Source organism: Ursus arctos, unplaced genomic scaffold (genome assembly GCF_023065955.2).
Source record: "Ursus arctos isolate Adak ecotype North America unplaced genomic scaffold, UrsArc2.0 scaffold_33, whole genome shotgun sequence".
Taxonomy (NCBI): domain Eukaryota; kingdom Metazoa; phylum Chordata; class Mammalia; order Carnivora; family Ursidae; genus Ursus; species Ursus arctos.
This window is the reverse complement of record NW_026623019.1, coordinates 28,672,471-28,690,531: the sequence shown is the minus strand read 5'-3', so window position 1 is coordinate 28,690,531 and position 18,061 is coordinate 28,672,471. Positions and strand designations below refer to the sequence as shown.

Below are 18,061 nucleotides of genomic sequence, written 5' to 3'. Positions count from 1 at the left end.
AGATGTTTCAGGGAAGAAAAAGAAGACAGAAGACAGTAATTCAGTATGAAAGGAGTTTCTCTGTGTTTAATTCGGTGCTATTAATAGGAGTATTATGATTTAATGGAAGAAAACTGAAAAATTAGGCTATCATCTTGTAACTCATTAGTGGAAAAGTAATTATTTTAACCTCAGATTCTCTGGTCTCAAAAACTCACTTCAACTGCTTATGTCTCCTGCTTTTTCCAAGTAAGTCCACTCTTGTCCCACAATTTTTGCATGGCTGACTTTACCTCTTTGTTCCGAAGTGTGTAGATGAGGGGATTCAGCATGGGGGTAATAACGTTGTAGAGTACAGACACCACCTTGTCCACAGAAAATGTGGAGAAAGGACGAGCATAGATGAAAATACAGGGTCCAAAGAAGAGTGTTACCACCATGAGGTGGGAGCCACAGGTGGAGAGTGCCTTTCGCCTTCCCTCCTTGGAGCGAATCTTGACCAGGATAGTGGAGTAGGAAGAAACCAGCACCACAAAGGAGCTGGTAGAGATCAACCCACTGTTAGATACCATTAGCAATTCAATGACAAATGTGTCTGCACAGGCAAGTTTGATGACAGGCGGAACATCACAAAAGAAGTTGTCTACCTGGTTTGGTCCACAAAAAGGCAGACGGATAGTGAGAATCGTCTGGACAGTAGAGTGCACAAACCCTCCCATCCAGGAGGCAGCCACCAACAGGCAGCATAATCCTCGACTCATGATAGTGGTATAGTGCAGGGGGCGACAAATTGCAACATAGCGATCATAGGCCATCACTGTGAGCAGGAACATCTCAGCTGCCCCTACAAAATGCAGAAAGAAGAGCTGCACGATGCAGTGGTCATAGTGAATGAGCTTGTCATTATCAAGAAAGTCAGCCAGAAGCTTAGGGGTAGTTACTGTTGAATAACATAAGTCCAGAAAAGAGAGGTTGCCAAGAAGGAAATACATGGGTGATGAATTCAGATAGTTATCAGAGGCCACTGTGACCATGATGAGGACATTGCCTACCCATGTGGACACATAAAAGAAAAGAAATAGTACAAATAACCCTGCCTCAATAGATGGGGTCTGTGAGAAGCCCGCCAGGACAAAGTCTTTCACCACCTCTGTTTGGTTTTCATCCATTTGACCTGGCTCCTTGATCAAAGAAATCAAACAAGGGACATTAGTAACATTGGAAGTGAATGAAATATTTCACACAAAATGCAAGAATCTTCCCGTTTCAAAGGAAATATTTCTCTCTAGGATATATTTCCTTGTTGATTAGCTGGAAGAAATTATTTTTTCCTTAGCTGATGTTGAATATATATTCTTCAGTAAGTTCAGTAAGTTCCCTTAACTTCAACTTGATGCATCTCTGTCTTCCATCAATCAATATTTTCCTTCTCTCTTCATTTTTACATCCAGTCTCAAGACCTAAGTTATATTTCCCTGAGATACTAGTTTTTTAATAAAAATTTTCAGGAAAAAATCTTGAAGGTAGAATTTTAAGATTCCATGGAATGGGCATTAGGATCTGTAGAGCTTTCCCTTGGATGGGAAATCGCCCTTTGTGGATGGTAGGCTGCTAGAGTAACCCTGTGCCCCTTCTCTATCACCATAACTCTTGTGGGGCTCTACCCTGAGCATATGGATGGAGGAAGGATCACATTCCACTTTGATCTTATTGCTAGTTCATTGATCCTTACCTACGTTTCCCGAATGTCTACCCATCTAGAATACATTTCTGTCCAGCTTATTGTGTATAATATTTTTCTCATCTTTAGTACTAGCTATGGACATATGGGCACAGATTATTCTCTTAATGATAAAAGAATGATAAAAGGATTATTTATACATTCAGGCGACTCCTTTTATCCTATCAAATTGAGAAAAAGAAATTATTTCTCTGAGATAAAAGAATTAACATTCCAGGGAGTATATGCGTGTTTGTATTTTTTATGCATTCATATGAACAATGGCTGAAAGGTGCTACTGTATGAGATGAAATAGGTGATAGTCCCATGAGGAATGTGGGGGCTCATGATATCTGCTGTTGACTCAAATTCTGCAGTTCTACAATGCACAGAGCAATATTTTTAGCAATTAAGAGACATAATAATTTAAAGTTTAAATACTGGCAAATTTTCTTTATCTCACCATAGTTTATGCCTCCTCTGTAGACTGAATATATTTAGGCAATTCAACAAGTATACAAGTTTTAAAAAAGGAAATTAATTTTAATCTATATAAAGTTGAGTTTAAATAAAACAAAATTTACATATATCAATAGAAATGTGTTCTCTAACAATTGTAAATAACAAGAAATAATATGAAGAAAAATCCCAAAATGTAAATATTATTTTGTTAAAATGTTTGCAAAAAGATTCATTAACCTGAGGAAATGAATATGTAATAAAGGGAAAAAGGCACCAAACTACATTTAAAATATGACAAAATCTATATACCCAGAAAAGCATAACTATAATCAACTAATTAAAGGTCAAGGCAACAATCGTCATAAATGTCGACTTTTACAATCGGGACTTTCTTTTTACTTACTGATAGCTTCGAATTTGCTACAGTGAACTCTTGTATTTATGATAAATACTTGAACTTCCTGTGACATTGTGTGGTTATGCATATCCACAGGTCCTAGGACTATTTTACTTTTATATGAAAAATTTGATACTTGGAATTTGCTCTTTTTCTGCCACTTATTATTAATTTACAGTTAGTAAATTTCAGCTAAAAATTCCCCTTAATTATAATCCATGTAGCTTTTTTTGACTGTAATAGTTGTTTATGCATACATCAAACCTCAGATTTATGAAAAAAAGTTTTCAGTAATGGATTTGGTTTGCAAGAAGTGTTTTACTGTTTACTATCTAATATTTTAAGAAGTTTTTCTGATTATAAAAATAATCATTGCTTTTGGTGAATTTAGAAACATGAAAAACATGAAGAAAACAATCATCCAACACCAAAACGGAGACACTGTTAACTTTAACTAGTCATATGTTCTTAAAACCGTTGTTAAATGCATTGCTTAATTTATATAATTGATAATGCTGTTATATATGCAATGTGATATATTACTGAAAAATACCATAATTACCATTAAATACTGATTTAAGAAGTGGGTACAGATGACAGGAGCATGAAAAAGGCTTTCAGTATAATGGATCTTCGGTCTGATTACACACTTGTCTGTAGATTCTTAGGTCCTGCAATCACACATGTCTGGCATGCTAACAAAACAGAGCCATCCTAGACACTATAGAACCAAGACTATAAATAAATTCTATGGAACCCCCTGGTTGCACTGGCCATTGTTAGGAAATTTTGATGTTAAGGGATTTAGGGATTCAGATACTTCAGTCAAATCACAAAGGGAATCATTAAAAAATGTAATCACAACCTTTTGCCAGAAATCATGGAACACAGAAATATGTGTGTTTGGGGGTAACAGTGGGGTGTGAGGGTAAAAGCCAATGGACAGGAAAGAGAAGAAAAGAGAAAAAAGATATGATAGTTGGAATAATGGGTTATATTGGGAATTAAGTGTTCCCCACACCGAAGCATTCCAGTTGATAAGAGGATAATGAAACATTAAGCAAAGTTTGGCTGCAGGTGCCTTGCCCAAAACAGTACACCTTTGCTTTCATGACTTTCTCCATATGGAGCGCCTTCTCTAATCAGAATTTTCGACTTCAGATTTTATTTTTCCAAATTATGGGAACATGTAAAAGCAAAAAGCTCTCCTTTCTTTCACTGCCACCTCTATACCACTGTGCAGGGTGGGAAGAAAGGAAGAGAAGAGATTCATGGATGTTCTTCCATGTAATATGTGTAGCTCTAACTCCTTTTTAGCTGATACATGATACTTTTACAACATGGGTATGCTATAATGAAGTACTCTATTGATAGCATGTAGCTTATCTATTCTTTTATTATTCTTACCAATAGTGCTGTATTAAACAATGTTGAATTTTGAATTTTGTTCATAGCCCTTTAGATATTTATTATTTATAAGGAATAGAGGCCTAAAAGTGAAATTTCTTTTTTTTAATGATGTTTTATTATATTATGTTAGTCACCATACAGTACATCCCCAGTTTCCGATGTAAGGCTCGATGGTTCATTAGTTGTGTATAACACCCAGTGCACCATGCAATACGTGCCCTCCTTACTACCCATCACCGGTCTATCCCATTCCCCCACCCTCCTCCCCTCTGAGGCCCTCAGTTTGTTTCTCATAGTCCAAAGTCTCTTATGATTGGGGGGGTAATCAGAAGGGGGAATGAATCATAAAAGTGAAATTTCTGAGGCAGGTGTTGGCAGAATAGTTTTTCTCCCAAAGTAGCAATGCTGCCTTATGCTCCCATGAGTAATATACATGGCACTAGTTTCACACTCTTTTCAACACTGGATAATATCAGCCATTATTGTTGTTTAATTTTAATTTTAAAATGCGAGGGGTAAAAATGATACGTTATCTTACTTTGCATTTGCCTTATCGCAGTGTGAATGAACATTTTTTTAAGATTTTTATTAGTTACGTATTCTGAAGATTTCATGTTTTTGTTGACACTTTACATACTGAGTATTTATGTTTTCGTTTTTAATATACATAAGCTTTCTAGATTTCAAAGATATTGCATGATGCAAATGTTTGAAATATTTACTTTTAGTGTAAATTTACAATCAGTTGAATTTTTACTTACGTAAAATTCCAACCAAATGGAGAAATAGAACATCAAAGATGTCATGCCACCGTCAGTCAGTAATCCCTACAGTTAACTTTTTTTTACTTCTATCACCTTTGATTAATTTTGAATTTCATCTAAATGGGATTATATGACACATGTGCTCTCTATATTTGATTACTTGACACTATGTGAAATTTATCCAAACCATTATGTGTATCAGTATTTGTATATTTTCATTGCCAATGAGATGTATTATTGCTTCCATTCTATGAACATACCATAATTTACTTACACATGAGGCTGTTGGACTTTTGGGTGCTTTCTCATTTTTGGAAGATAACAAATACAACTGTTATGAGCACTCCTATACATGTTTATTAAAGGGTGTTGTTGGATGTTATATTAAGTAGGACTTTTTAAATCCTAGAGTAGATACAGATTTAATATCAGAAACTGTCAGACGTTCTTCAGATGTGGTTGTACTAATTTACAATCTCCCAGCATTGTAAGAGAGTTTCTGTGGCTCCACATCCTCTTCAACACTTGTGTTTATCCATCTTTAAAAAATAAATATTTTAGAGGCTCCAGGGTGTGTAGTCAGATAAGCATCCAGCTCTTGGATTTGGCTCGGGTCATGATCTGGGGGTCATGAGATTGAGCCCCATGTGGGTCTGCTTAAAACTCTCTTTCTCTATCCCTCTCCCTCTTATGTACTGTCTTTCCCTCTCTCGGTCTCTCTAAAATAAATAGATCTTTAAGAAATACATATATATTTTAGCTATTCTGCTGGGTGTGTATCTGTGCTTTAATTTACATATTCCTGATAAGTAATGATAGTGAACACATTTTTCATGTGGAAATGTTTTTTATGGTCAAAATTTTTATTAAAATTCTTTATTTGAATATAATTGGCATACAATGTTACATTAGTTTCAGGTGTATGGTGTCATGATTCATCTAGTCTGTATGTTGTGCTAGGCTCACCACAAGTATAGCTACTGTCTGTCACCATACAATGCTATTGTAATACCATTGACTGTTTTCCCTATGCTATTCCTTCCATCCCCATGACTTATTCATTCCATAACTGGAAGCCTGTGTCTCCCATTCCCCATTCATCCACTTTGCCCATCCCCCCCATCCTCCTCCCCTCTGGCAACTGTGTTTGCTCTCTCTATTTATGGCTCTGTTTCTGCCTCTTGTTGGAAATCTTTTTCATGAAGTATCCATTGAAATTGTTTGCTCAGTTGTTAGTTGGATCATGTGTATTATTTTATTGACTTATACAAGTTTTCTTGTATAATGTATAATAAAATCCTTAGTTGGATATACGTTTGCAATGATCTAATCTTTTCGATGATTTACCTTTTCACTTTCTTAGTGTTGTATTTTAGTAAACAAGTTCTTTAATGATGTCAAGGTTTTTTTATACATGGTTAAAATAATTTCTGTTTTAAGAAATCATCTCTCTGAAGGTCATGAAAATATTCTCTTATAAACTAGATGCCTAAATATCTTAGCTTTCACATTTGGGAATATAATCTGTTTTAAATTAAATTTTGTGTGTGGTGTGAGGTAGGGCATCAAATTTTGTTTTCTTTATGAATGTTCAGTTGACCTAAAATCATTTATTAAAAGACTGTTAATATCCCATTGGATTGTGATAGAGGCTATGTGATAAATAACATGAGTGTAAAGTATTGGCCTCCATTTCAATCTGTTGCATTATATTTCTGTTCTTTTGCTAATAAGTACTGTCCTAATCATGCTAGACTTATATGAAATCTTGATAGCTGATAATGTAAATTTTACCCCTTTGTTCTATCATGTTGCTTTGTGTATTCTTGGTCCTATGCATTTTCACCAACATTTTAGAATCAACATCTCAATTTCTTTAAACATACTTATGAGGATATTGATTTAGATTTTAATGTACCAATAGATTAGTTTGGGGACAATTGCCATATAACATTGAGTTTTGTGATACATGAACATGATAAATCTCTTCACTTAGTTTCTCTGAGTTATGTGTTTTAGTATCAAGAGGAAAGGTCTTGTATCATTTTTGGTTAGATTTTTTTTTATCTTTGTGACATTTTTGAAGTATTGTGAATTTTTTTCCTTTAATTTTATTTTCTAGTTTGGTTGTAGCAACTTTGCTGAATTCGCATAGCATAGACATTACATTGAATCTGTAGTTCACTGTTAGCAGTGTGGACATCTTAAACAATATTAAGTCTTCCAATAAATATTTACATTTATTCATGTCTATATTTATTTAATCAATGTTGATAGTTTTCAGTGTTCAAGTCTTTCACCTCCTTGGTTAGATATATTCCTAAGTACTTTTTTGATGCTATTGTAAATGAAATTGATTTTTATTATTATTTTTTTATTATGTTCAGTTAGCCAACATATAGTACAGCATTAGTTTTTGATGTAGTGTTCAACGATTCATTAATTATGTATAACACCCCATGCTCATCACAGTATGTGCCCTCCTTAATGCCCATCACCCAGCTACTGCATTGCCCCATGGTCCTCCCTTCTGTAACCCTAAGTTTGTTTCCCGGAGTCCAGATTCTCTCATGGTTTGTTTCCTCTCTGATTTCTTCCCATTCAGTTTTCCCTCCCTTCCTCTATGATCCTCTGTGCTATTCCTTATGTTCCATGTATGAGTAAAACCATATGATAATTGTTTGAAATTGATTTCTTAATTTCCCTTTTGGACTCTTTATTGTTAGTATATAGAAATGCGGGTGATTTTTCTTTATAGTTTTTATTGAAGTTCCCGTTAGTTAACACACAATGTAATATTAGTTTCAGGTGTAAAATTTAGTGTTTCCACACTTTCATACATCACCCAGTACTTACCACAAGTGTAACTGATTTTTGTATGTTGGTTTTTTGTCCTGCAACTTTGCCGAATTTATTTTTTAGTTCTAAAAATGCTTTTGATGGTATCTTTATGATTTTCTACATATAAGATCATGTAATCTACAAACATAATTTTATTTCTTCCTTTCCTATATAGATACCTTTTATCTCTCCTTCTTGCGTAATTGCTTTGGATTGTACTTCCAATATTATGTTGAATAAAAGTAGTGGGAATGGGCATTTTTGCCTTATTCCTGATCTAGAGGAAAAGCTTTTAGTGTTTCTTCACTGTAATGTTAGCTATGGCTTTTCATAAATGTTATGTTGAGGTACTTTGCTTCTTCTATTCCTATGCCTTGTTTTTGTTTTTAATTTAATTAAATTTAATTTAATCCCCATCACATTTATTTTATAACTGGAAGTTTTCTACCTCTTAATCTCCTTCATCTATTTCACCTATCCTCCCACTGTGCAGTCATTAGTTTGTTCTCTGTATTTAAGAGTCTTTTTTTGGTCCATTTCTGTGGTTTTTAAGGTTTCATGTATAAGTGACATCATATGGTATTTGTCTTTGTCTGGCTTATTTCACTTAGCATAATACCTTCTGTGTCCATCCATGTTGTCACAAATGGTGATATTTCATTCCTTTTTATGGCTGAGTAGTATTGTTTTATATATATAAATATATGTTCATTCATCTATTGATAGATACGTGGGTTACTTCCATATCTTGGCTATTGTAAAGAATACTGAAGTGAATGTCAGAGTACCTGTATCTTTTCAAATTCGTGTTTTTGTTTTCTTTGGGTAAATACCCAGAAGTGGAATTACTGGATCATATGGTAGTTCTGTTTTTAATTTTGTGAGGAAACTCCATGCTGTTTTCCATAGTAGCTGCACCGATTTACATTCCCGCCAACAGTGCATGAGAGCTCCCTTTTCTCCATATCTTCTCCAACACTTGTTATTCTTGTCTTTTTTATACTAGTCATTACAGCAAGAGTGAGGTGGTATCTCACTGTGGTTTTGATTTGCAGTTCACTGATGAGTAGTGATGTTGACCATCTTCTCCTGTGTCTTCTGGCCCTCTGTATGTCTTCTCTGGGGAAATGTTTATTCAAGTTCTCTGCCTCTTTATTGTTTTGTTATTGTTTGTTATTGAGTGGTGTGTGTTCTTTACATATTCTGGATATCAACACCTAATTAGATATATTTTTTTACAAATATCTTCTTCAGTTCTGGAGCTTGTCTTGTCATTTTGTTGGTGGTTTTCTTCACTGTACAGCAGTGCTTCAATTTGAGGTAGTCCCATTTTTTTTTTAATTTTTGCTTTTGTTACCCTGGCCTGAGAAGACAGATCTAAAAAATCTTTTGCTAAGACTGATGTCAAAGAGCATAATGCCTATGTTTTCTTTTTTTTATGGTTTCAGGGCTTTCCTTTAAGTCTTTAGTGCTTTGGAGTTTATTTTTGTATATGCTGTAAGTGGTTCAATTTTCTTCTTTGGCATGTAGCTGTCTAGTTTTCTTAACACTATTTATTGAAGACTTTATTTTTCCAATTGTATGTTCTTTCCTCCTTCTGGGTGCTCTGTTCTGTTCCTTTGATGTATGTGTCTATTTTTGTGCCAGTACCATACTGTTTAATTACTACATCTTTGTAGTTTATCTTGAAATTTGGGATTATGATATCTCCAGCTTCGTTCTTTATCAAGATTGTTTGGCTCTTCAGAGTCTTTCATGGTTCCTTACAAATTTTAGTTTTATTCTAGTTTTTCTGAAAAATTCCACTGGTATTTTGATAGGGATTGCATTGAATCTGTGGATTGTGTTGGATAGTATGGACACTTTAACAATATTATTCTTCTAATCCATGAACCCAATATATCTTTCCATTTATTTGTGTCATCTTCCGTATCTTTCATCAGCGCCTTAGTTTTCAGAGTACAGGTGTTTCAACTCCTTGGGTAAAGTTATTCCTAAATATTTTATTCTTTTTGATTTTCAGTTTTAAGTGGGGGTTATGTTTTTAATTTTTTTTCTGATAGGTTGTTATCAGGGTACAGAAACACAACAGACTTCTGTGTATTAATGTTGTATCCTGCAACACTGTTGCATTCATTTATTAGTTCTAATAAGTTTTTGGTGGAGTCTTTAGGGTTTTCTGTATAGAGTATTATGCCATCTACAGTGACAGCTTTACTACTTTCCAATTTGGATGTCTTTTATTTATTTTTCTTCCCTAATTGCTGTGACTAGGTTTTTCAATACTGTGTTGAACAGAGTGGTGAGAGTGGATATCCTTATCTTATTCCCGATCTTAGAGGAAAAGCTGAACTGTTGTGTATGATATTACCTGTAGGTTTGTCATGTGTGGCCTTCTTATATGTTAAGGTATGTTCCCTCTTGTTAGTTTTTATTTTAAATGGATGTCAAATTTTGTCAAATGCCTTTTCTGCATTTATTGGGGTGATCGTATGATTTGTATCCTTCATTTTGCTAATGTGGGGTATCATGTTGATTGATTTGCAGATCTTAAGCTTTCTTTGTGTCCATGGAATGAATCCCACTTTGTCATGGTGTATGATCCTTTTAATATATTGTTGAATGTGTTTTATTAGTATTTTGTTGAGAATTTTTGCATCTGTGTTCATCAGTGATAATGGCCTGTATTTTTCTTTTTCTTTTTGAAGTGTCTTTGTTTCTTTTTCATATCAGGATAATGTTGACCTTGTAAAATAGCTTTAGAAATGTTAATTCTGCTTACTTTTTAGGAATAATTTGAGGAGGATAAATATTAACTCTTCTTTAAATGTTTGATAGAATTCACCTGTGAGGCAATATTAACCTGAACTTTTCTTTGTTGAGAATCTTTCGATTTTGATTCAGTTTCATTACTAGTAATCAGATGATGCAGATTTTCTATTTCTTCATAATTAAGTCTTGAAAGATTGTTTCTAGGAATTTATCCATTTATAGATTCTCTAATTTGTTGGCATATAATTGTTTACAGTATTCTCTGATGATCCTTTGTATTTCTCTGGAATCATTTGCAATTTTTTCTTTCATTTCCGATTTTTTTTCCTTGGTGGGCTTGGCTAAGATTTTGTTGATTATGTTTATTTTTTCCAACACCCAGATTATAATTTCATTGATCTTTCTATTATTTTTTAATTCTCTATTTCATTTATTTCTGCTCTGATATGTATTATTTTCTTCCTTTTACTGATTTGGGTCTTTATTCTTTTTCTAGGTTTTTTTTTTTAATTTTAAAGTTAGAATTTTTATTTGAGATTCGTTCTTATTTCTTGCAGTAGACCCGTGTCACTATTAATTTCCCTCTTAAAACAGCCTTTCCCATGTCCCAAACATTTTGGACTATTGTATTTCCATTTTTATTTAATTTCCTTTTTGATTTCTCACAGTGCTATTGGTTGTTACATAGGACATTTGTTCTCCACATTCTGTTTTTTTTCCTGTTTTCTTGTAATTTATTTCTAGTTGCATACTCTTGTGGTCAGAAAAGATGCTTAATATGATTTAAGTGTTCTTAAATTTATTGAGACTTGTTTTGTTTTACTCTCTACAGTTATTGTTTCACTGTCTACTTCTCCCATTATGTCTGTTAATATTTGCTTTATATATTTAGGTGCTCTTGTGTTGTGTTTACAACTATTACATCCTCTTGTTAGATTGATTCTTTTGTCATTATGTTATGTCCTTTTTTGTCTCTTTTCATAGTTTTTGTTTTAAAGTCTATTTTATCTGATATAAGTATTGCTATCCAGCTTTCTTTTTATTCCCATTTGCATGGTAGTCTTTTTCCATCTCTTCACTTTCAGTCTATGAATGTCTTTAGAGTTGAAGTAAGTCTCTTATAGGCAGCATATAGATTAGTCTTATTTTTTTATCCATTCAGTCCCCCATGTCTTTCGATTGGAGAATTTAGTACATTTCCATGTAAAGTAACTGGTGATAGCCATGTACTTACTGCCATTTTGTTATTTGTGTTCTGGCTGTTTTTGTATTGTAGTTCCTCTGTGTTCCTTTTTTCTTCTCTTTCTCTCTTCCCTTGTAGTTTGTTGTTTTTAGTACTATATTTATTCCTTTTTCTTTTGTGTATTTGGTATAAGTTTTTCCTTTGTAGTTACTGTAAGGTTCATATATAACATCTTATGTATATAAGTGTCTTGTAAGTTAATTTTGAAAACATTTCAAAGCTTTATATTTTTACTCCCCACCCACATTTTATTTTGTCGATGATGCATTTATCATTCATTGTTTTATATATATTTTTAACTAGTTGTATTTTTAATAAATTTTACTACTTTTGTTTTTTTGCCCTTCATACTAAATTTATCAGTGATTGATCCACACGTTATTATTTATTTACTGTTTCCAGTCAGATTTTTACTCCATATGTTTTTCATATTATTAATTAATGCTTTTTATTTTTAGCTTAGAGAAGTCCCTTTAACATTTCTTGTAAAACTGATTTATTGGTGATGAACTCCTTTAGCTTTAGTTTATCTGGAAAACTCTTAATCTCTCTTTCAATTCTTTTTTTTTAAATTTTTTAAAAATATTTTTTATTATATTATGTTAGTCACCATACAGTACATCCCTGGTTTTTGATGTAAGGTCTTTCAATTCTGAATGATAATTTTGATGGATAGAGAATTCTTGGCTGGCCATTTTTTCCTTTCAGCACTTTGAATGTGTCATGTCATTCCCTTCTGGCCTGTAACGCTTCTGCTGAAAACTCTGCTCAAACCCCACTTTGTGGGGTTTTCCTTGTATATAGTGTATTGCTTTTGTCTTGTTGCTTTCAAGATTCTATCCTTACCCTTAACTTTTATCATTTTATTATAATGTGGCTCAGTGTGTTTCTCTTTGGGTTCATCTTATTTTGAACTCTCTGGCCTTTCTGGAATTGGATGTCCATTTTCATCAGATTTAAGGAAGTTTTCATCCACCATTTCTCGTCTCCCTCTGGAACTACTCTAGTGTTAATGTTACCCTGCTTAATGTTTTCCCAGAGGTTCCTTAAGTTATCCTCATTTCTTTTAATCCTTTTTTTTTAATTTTGATGCTCTGTCTAGGTGTTTTCCACTGCTTTGTCTTCCAGCTTCTGTTTCATCCATTCTGCTGTTGAACACTTCTAGTGTATTTTTCAGTTCAGTTATAACTTCTGTTTAATAGTTTCTTATATTTCCGTGTCTTACTGTTTAAGTTCTTCCTGTGTTCATCCATTCTTCCCCTCAGATCAGTGAGCATCTTTATGGCCTTTACCATGAGCTCTTTATCAAGTAGGTTGTTTAACTCTGTTTCATTAAAGTCTTTTTCTGGGTTTTGTCTTATTCTTTGGTTTGGAACATATTCCTCTGTCTCCTCATTTTGCTTGTCACTCTGTGCTGGTCTATACATATTAGGTGAAGTAGCTACCTCTGTTAGTCTTGAAGGAATTGTCTTATGTATAAGCTATTCTACATGGGCCAGAAGTGCAATCTCCTGTCATCACCAGAGCCATGCACTCTGTGTGGCCTGTGTGTGCTTGCCAGCTGTGATAGGGCCACACAAGTGCACAGGAGGTCAGGGCTGTGGGCACCTGCCTGGGCATTTTCAGACTTGGCTACAGCACAGGGAGAGCAGGATTTAAGTCATTTGTTTTTCCCTGTTGCAACTTGGTGGCTGCGTGGCATGGGCAGGGTGGGTTCTGGGCACTCTCCATGCCCTGATGTTTACATATCAAATGCTGAAGAAAGGTGGGGGGGCAGGACACCAAATGTTTACCCATCCTGGTTGCAGCTAGCTCTCTGTGTAGGGTGGATGAAATACATCCTCCAATGCTAGCCTCCAGGCTTGAGGGAAGGCACAAAAATTGGCACTTGTAGGGTGCTCCTTCCATAGCCATTTAGAATGAGGTGCAAAAATGGTGTCAGCCAGTGCTTCCATCCCCAGATAAAGTCCCTTCAGGTTCCTGCATCTACAGCAGCTGCTTTAAAATTAGTAAGCAGGTCTCCCTTACTTCTGGACTAGGTGCTTTTCAATCTGTTGCTTTTGCACTGGATCGCAGGGTGAGTGGGATTATATGCAAGACCTTTGATATTGTGTATCCATTCTTTATGGTCCTGTAATTCTGGTTTTCATCACCATAGATTTCTAAAAATGGACATTTTTGTCATCTTCCATTTCCACTGTTGGACTCCAGGGTCTGGGTGCCTGCTATGGGGCAGAATCCCTGTATTCCTTGAGGAAGAGTTCCTTTTTTTTTCTTCCCTAATTTGGGATTACTGCTTTGGGGTGTAGTCCTGGTAAGGGTGTGGATGTCCCTCTCCTGTCCTTCTGGATGCCTCTCTTTGTCTTTTGTTGTGAAGGCACTGCTCATCTAATTTTCAGGCCTTTTTCAAAGGAAAATTATTCCATATAGAGCTGTAAATTTGTTGTGTCTCTGGGAGGAGGTGTTTTAAGAGTCTTCCTGTGCCACCATTTTGAACACCTTTCTTTTTCAGTTTTGAATGATAGTATTGACTGATACAGTATTCTTGATTATCTTGGTTGGTAGTGGGTATTTTTTCTTTTCTTTTTCTTTCTTTCTTTTTTTGTTTCTTTCTTTCTTTCTCTCTTTCTCTGTTTCTTTCTTTTTTTCTCTCTTTCTTTCTTTCTTTCTCTTTTTGTTTTCTTTTGTTTCTTCACTTCAAATAAATCCCTTCACTCCCTTTGGCCCTAAAAAGTTAATGATGAGAATTCTGCTGAATATTCTTACAGAAGTTCACTTTTGTGTGATGAATTGCTTCTCCTTTTTTGAATATTTATTTTTTAACTTTATACAGTTTGATTATAATTTCAATGTAGCTCTGTTCAGATTTACTTCAGTTGGAGTTCTTAAAATATCTTTTATTTGTACATCCATTACTTTGCTCAGATTTTGGAAAATTTTGGCCATTATTTCATCAAATAAGCTAAGCCCCTTTCTGGGATCCCACAGGCATATATTCGTCCACTTGCTGGTGTTTGATGAGGCCCTTAGGCTTTTTAAAATTCTCTTAATTTTTTGCTCTTTTGCACCTTTGGTTCCATGATTTCAAATGATGTGTCTTCCAGTTCACAGACTCTTTCTCCTACCTGTCAAGTCTGAGTTTGAACCCCTCTAATGAATGTTTCACGTTAGTTACTATGTATATGTGTGTATACGTGTAAAAATTTTTTTTCTGAGAGGGAGTGAGTGTGCAAGCTGGGGTGGGGGCAGAGGGGGAGAGAGAGAATCTTAAGCGGGCTGCACGCCCTGTGAAGAGCCCTACTTGGGCCTCAGTATCACAACCCTGAGATCATGACCTGAGGTGAAATTGAAATCAAGAGTCAGACATGTAACCAACTGAGCCACCCAGGCACCCCTAGTTATAACATTTTTCACTCCAGAATTTTTGTTTGGTTGTTTTTTAAAGTTTCTGTCTCTTTGTTGCTATTCTCATTTTGTCCATGCATCATTTTCCTGATTTCATGTGATCGTGTATCTGCATTTTACTTTAGGTCCCTTAGTTCATTGACCATCTTTATGACAGCTGTTAAAAATTCTGTCAGGCAATTCATAGACATGCTTTTTTTAGGGTTAGTTCTAGGGTTTTATGTTGGTGTTTTGATTGGGTCATGTTTCCTTGTTTCTTTGTATGGCTTATGATTTTTTTTGGCTAGAATTTGGGTAATTGCAAAAAAACAACCAACATCTCAGTCTTTGCTACTGGATTTTTTCAAGATGAGATCTCCACCAATCAACATGATCAGAGGCTCTAGGGCTTTTCAAACATTTTGTGGTATCTTCCTCCCTCTGGCGTTGGTATTTGAACTCCAGCTGTAGTGTGCTGTTTGACTGCCCTTTTTGTGGCTTTCAGCCTGGCTTCCCATTGTGGCTCCTTTATCAGTTTAAATGTAATTTTCCTTGTAATTAATTTTTTTAAAAAATTATTTTAATGCTTTCCACATATTGAATTTATTACAGTTTACTTAAAATTTTATTTAAAACTTCCTAAACAATTAAAAAAACTAAGTCTTTTGATTCTATTTTCCCACTTGTACTGACTGTCAAATAATGTTATACATAAGTCACATGATGCTTTACTGTGGTTTTGAACAGTTTTTATCCATTACTTATATTTTCTGGGTTTTTTTTTTTCACTTTTACATTGATTTTGGGCTTTTTCTTTCCAGTTTCCTCCTCTTTCAGTATCATTCCCCGCAGATAATTCCCACTTCGACAGCTTCAGACTCTTGCTCAGAGACATTCATTCATCTCCCTTTTCTGTTTAATTAGAATGCTTTTTGTGTTTTACTATTAGAAAATGATTTCACCAATATTTTCTGATGGATTCTTTACCAAGTTAAGAAATTTCTTTTATTTCTGATTTATTTTATCAAGAATGGAGTTCAGTTTTATCTATTGCCATTACTGATTAGGTTGTGGAATATAGGTGAGGTTCAGTGGGATGGAGTCCGGAGCCAACGACCAAGAAAGAATTCTTGAGATACCTTTGGTGCAAAGTTGGTGGTTTATTAAAGCACGGGGACAGGACCCATGGGCAGAAAGAGCTGCTGCCCTGGCTTGTGATGGGTGGCTGATTATATACCATGGGGTTGGTTGGGGGAGGTTAGGGAAAAAGGGAGGTTGAGAAAGTACTTTCTTATGTTAAAGAAGACTCCCAGGATACTGGAGGCCTTGCTATTGTCAAATTAAGGTTGTTGACCCCTCTAGAAGGTGTCAATAATAAGATAGTTGGGAGCTTCCCAGGAGAATGTTACTTTCTCCTATCACATGTCCTTATCAAGAGGCTGCAGGTGTAAAAGAAATTCCATTTTATTTACATTTCCTTCTGCCTCAGCCTCCCTCAATTTTATGGAGGGGGTGGTAGTGTTAGGGCTCCAGGAAACTGAATTTTGGGTCTCTGGAAGTTAGGCTTTTGAAAGGAAATCTTCTTCCTTGTAAATCACTAGGACATGTGTAAACTGAGGGAGAATTATGGGTCTTGAAGGACTGTGATCTCTGTCAGTTAACCATTTGTTTTTTTCCTTTCTTTATAGTTTTAGGGCAGCCAGGAGTGCCAAGGAATGTTGCATACATCGGGGTGGGGGGGTTTGCAGGGTGTCAGTTTCTGCTTTGTCCTCAGCTTGCCTCCTGCTCCCTCATCAATTACTCTATTTATCAAGTGTTCCTATGATTTCTTTATTTTTTAAAAATACTGTATTTATTTTAGAGAGAGAGAAGTGAGTGAGTGATCAGGGGAGTAATAGAGGGGCAGGGAGAGGGAGAGAATCTTCAGTATACTCCATGCTGAGCACGGATCCTGACACAGGGCTTGATCTCATGACCCTGAGGTCATGACCTAAGCTAAAATGAAGAGTTGGACGCTTAACCAACTGAGCCACCCATGGGCCCCTATGTTTTTCTGTATTAATTGGTAAATATATGTTATTTCAGTATATCACTTTCATGTATCCCATAATGTTGGAGTACTAAAGAAATAAACTTTACTAGATCATATTGTATTAATTGGAAAGTTTGTATCCTAGGATATGGTTTAGTTTATATTAAGAATCTTTGTAACTTTGTTTATCATACCCAAAGGCTCAACAATTAGGGAGTAATTATGTAAAATATTGTATATCCATATAATGCTAATGCTGTAGTGTGGAAACATTAAAAGGTATTATCAAGGTAATTAACTACATGGGAAGTTTTCATAGATGTCTTTCTTATTTAACAAAAAATGCTCATAGTTAAAGAATGCATGTCTCAATGTGGTGGGGAGCTTGGCCTGGGACAAACAAGCTGGATTTAAGATGATGAATAGTCTGAAACAAAAGAAAAGAGTCTTTAATATGTTTAAGTGCACAGGCTCCTAATCTCTATGTTAATCTATATTCCATAGACTTTTATCTAAGCTTGGAATGAGGTCTCATTGTCAGAATCACAACTTTTCCTTTATTATCAGAGAGAAGATTACTTCTGATCACAGTTAAACAGCAAACTTTTATCTGCCCAAATCATTTTATGTGTTTGTATTTCTCTTGTTATTCCAAAAATCCTTGAATTAAAGTAGGAAATGTGTTTGAATTTGAAACAAATTCCAGCATGCTGAGTAAGGAGCAGAATAGGAAACCAGGTTCAATGGGGCCATTGTGTTATAATTTCCCCCTCTGGAGAGCCACTCCCCAAAGAGGATCTTCACAGAAAGTAAAAGGGCTTAGTATTTCAGTTGTTCATTTGATTCTGTGTGGATCATGAGACTATGATTCTCTTTTCAACTGCCAAGTTTCCGGTTGCTTTTTCAGTTTATGTAAGCAAGAGAACTATAAGAGGGAAGCCCGAAGAGGTCCATGACTGATTAGGTAATGTTCTTCTCCTGAAAGGGCCAGCAGTTCTGTGAATCACCACAGTAATTCGTGGAACACTATTATATTTGTTCTTTTTCTGAGATCTGA

The 18,061-nt window shown here is 35.0% G+C and overlaps 1 protein-coding gene across 1 annotated transcript; it reads right to left on the bottom strand.

Annotated features, from left to right (window-relative positions):
- Window positions 1-206: 206 nt before the first annotated feature.
- On the bottom strand, window positions 207-1,148 carry LOC113249026 (olfactory receptor 4Q2). Its single transcript, XM_026490603.4, has one exon. The coding sequence runs from the start codon at window positions 1,146-1,148 to the stop codon at window positions 207-209; it is 942 nt and encodes a 313-aa protein (XP_026346388.3).
- Between the last annotated feature and the right edge of the window lie 16,913 nt (window positions 1,149-18,061).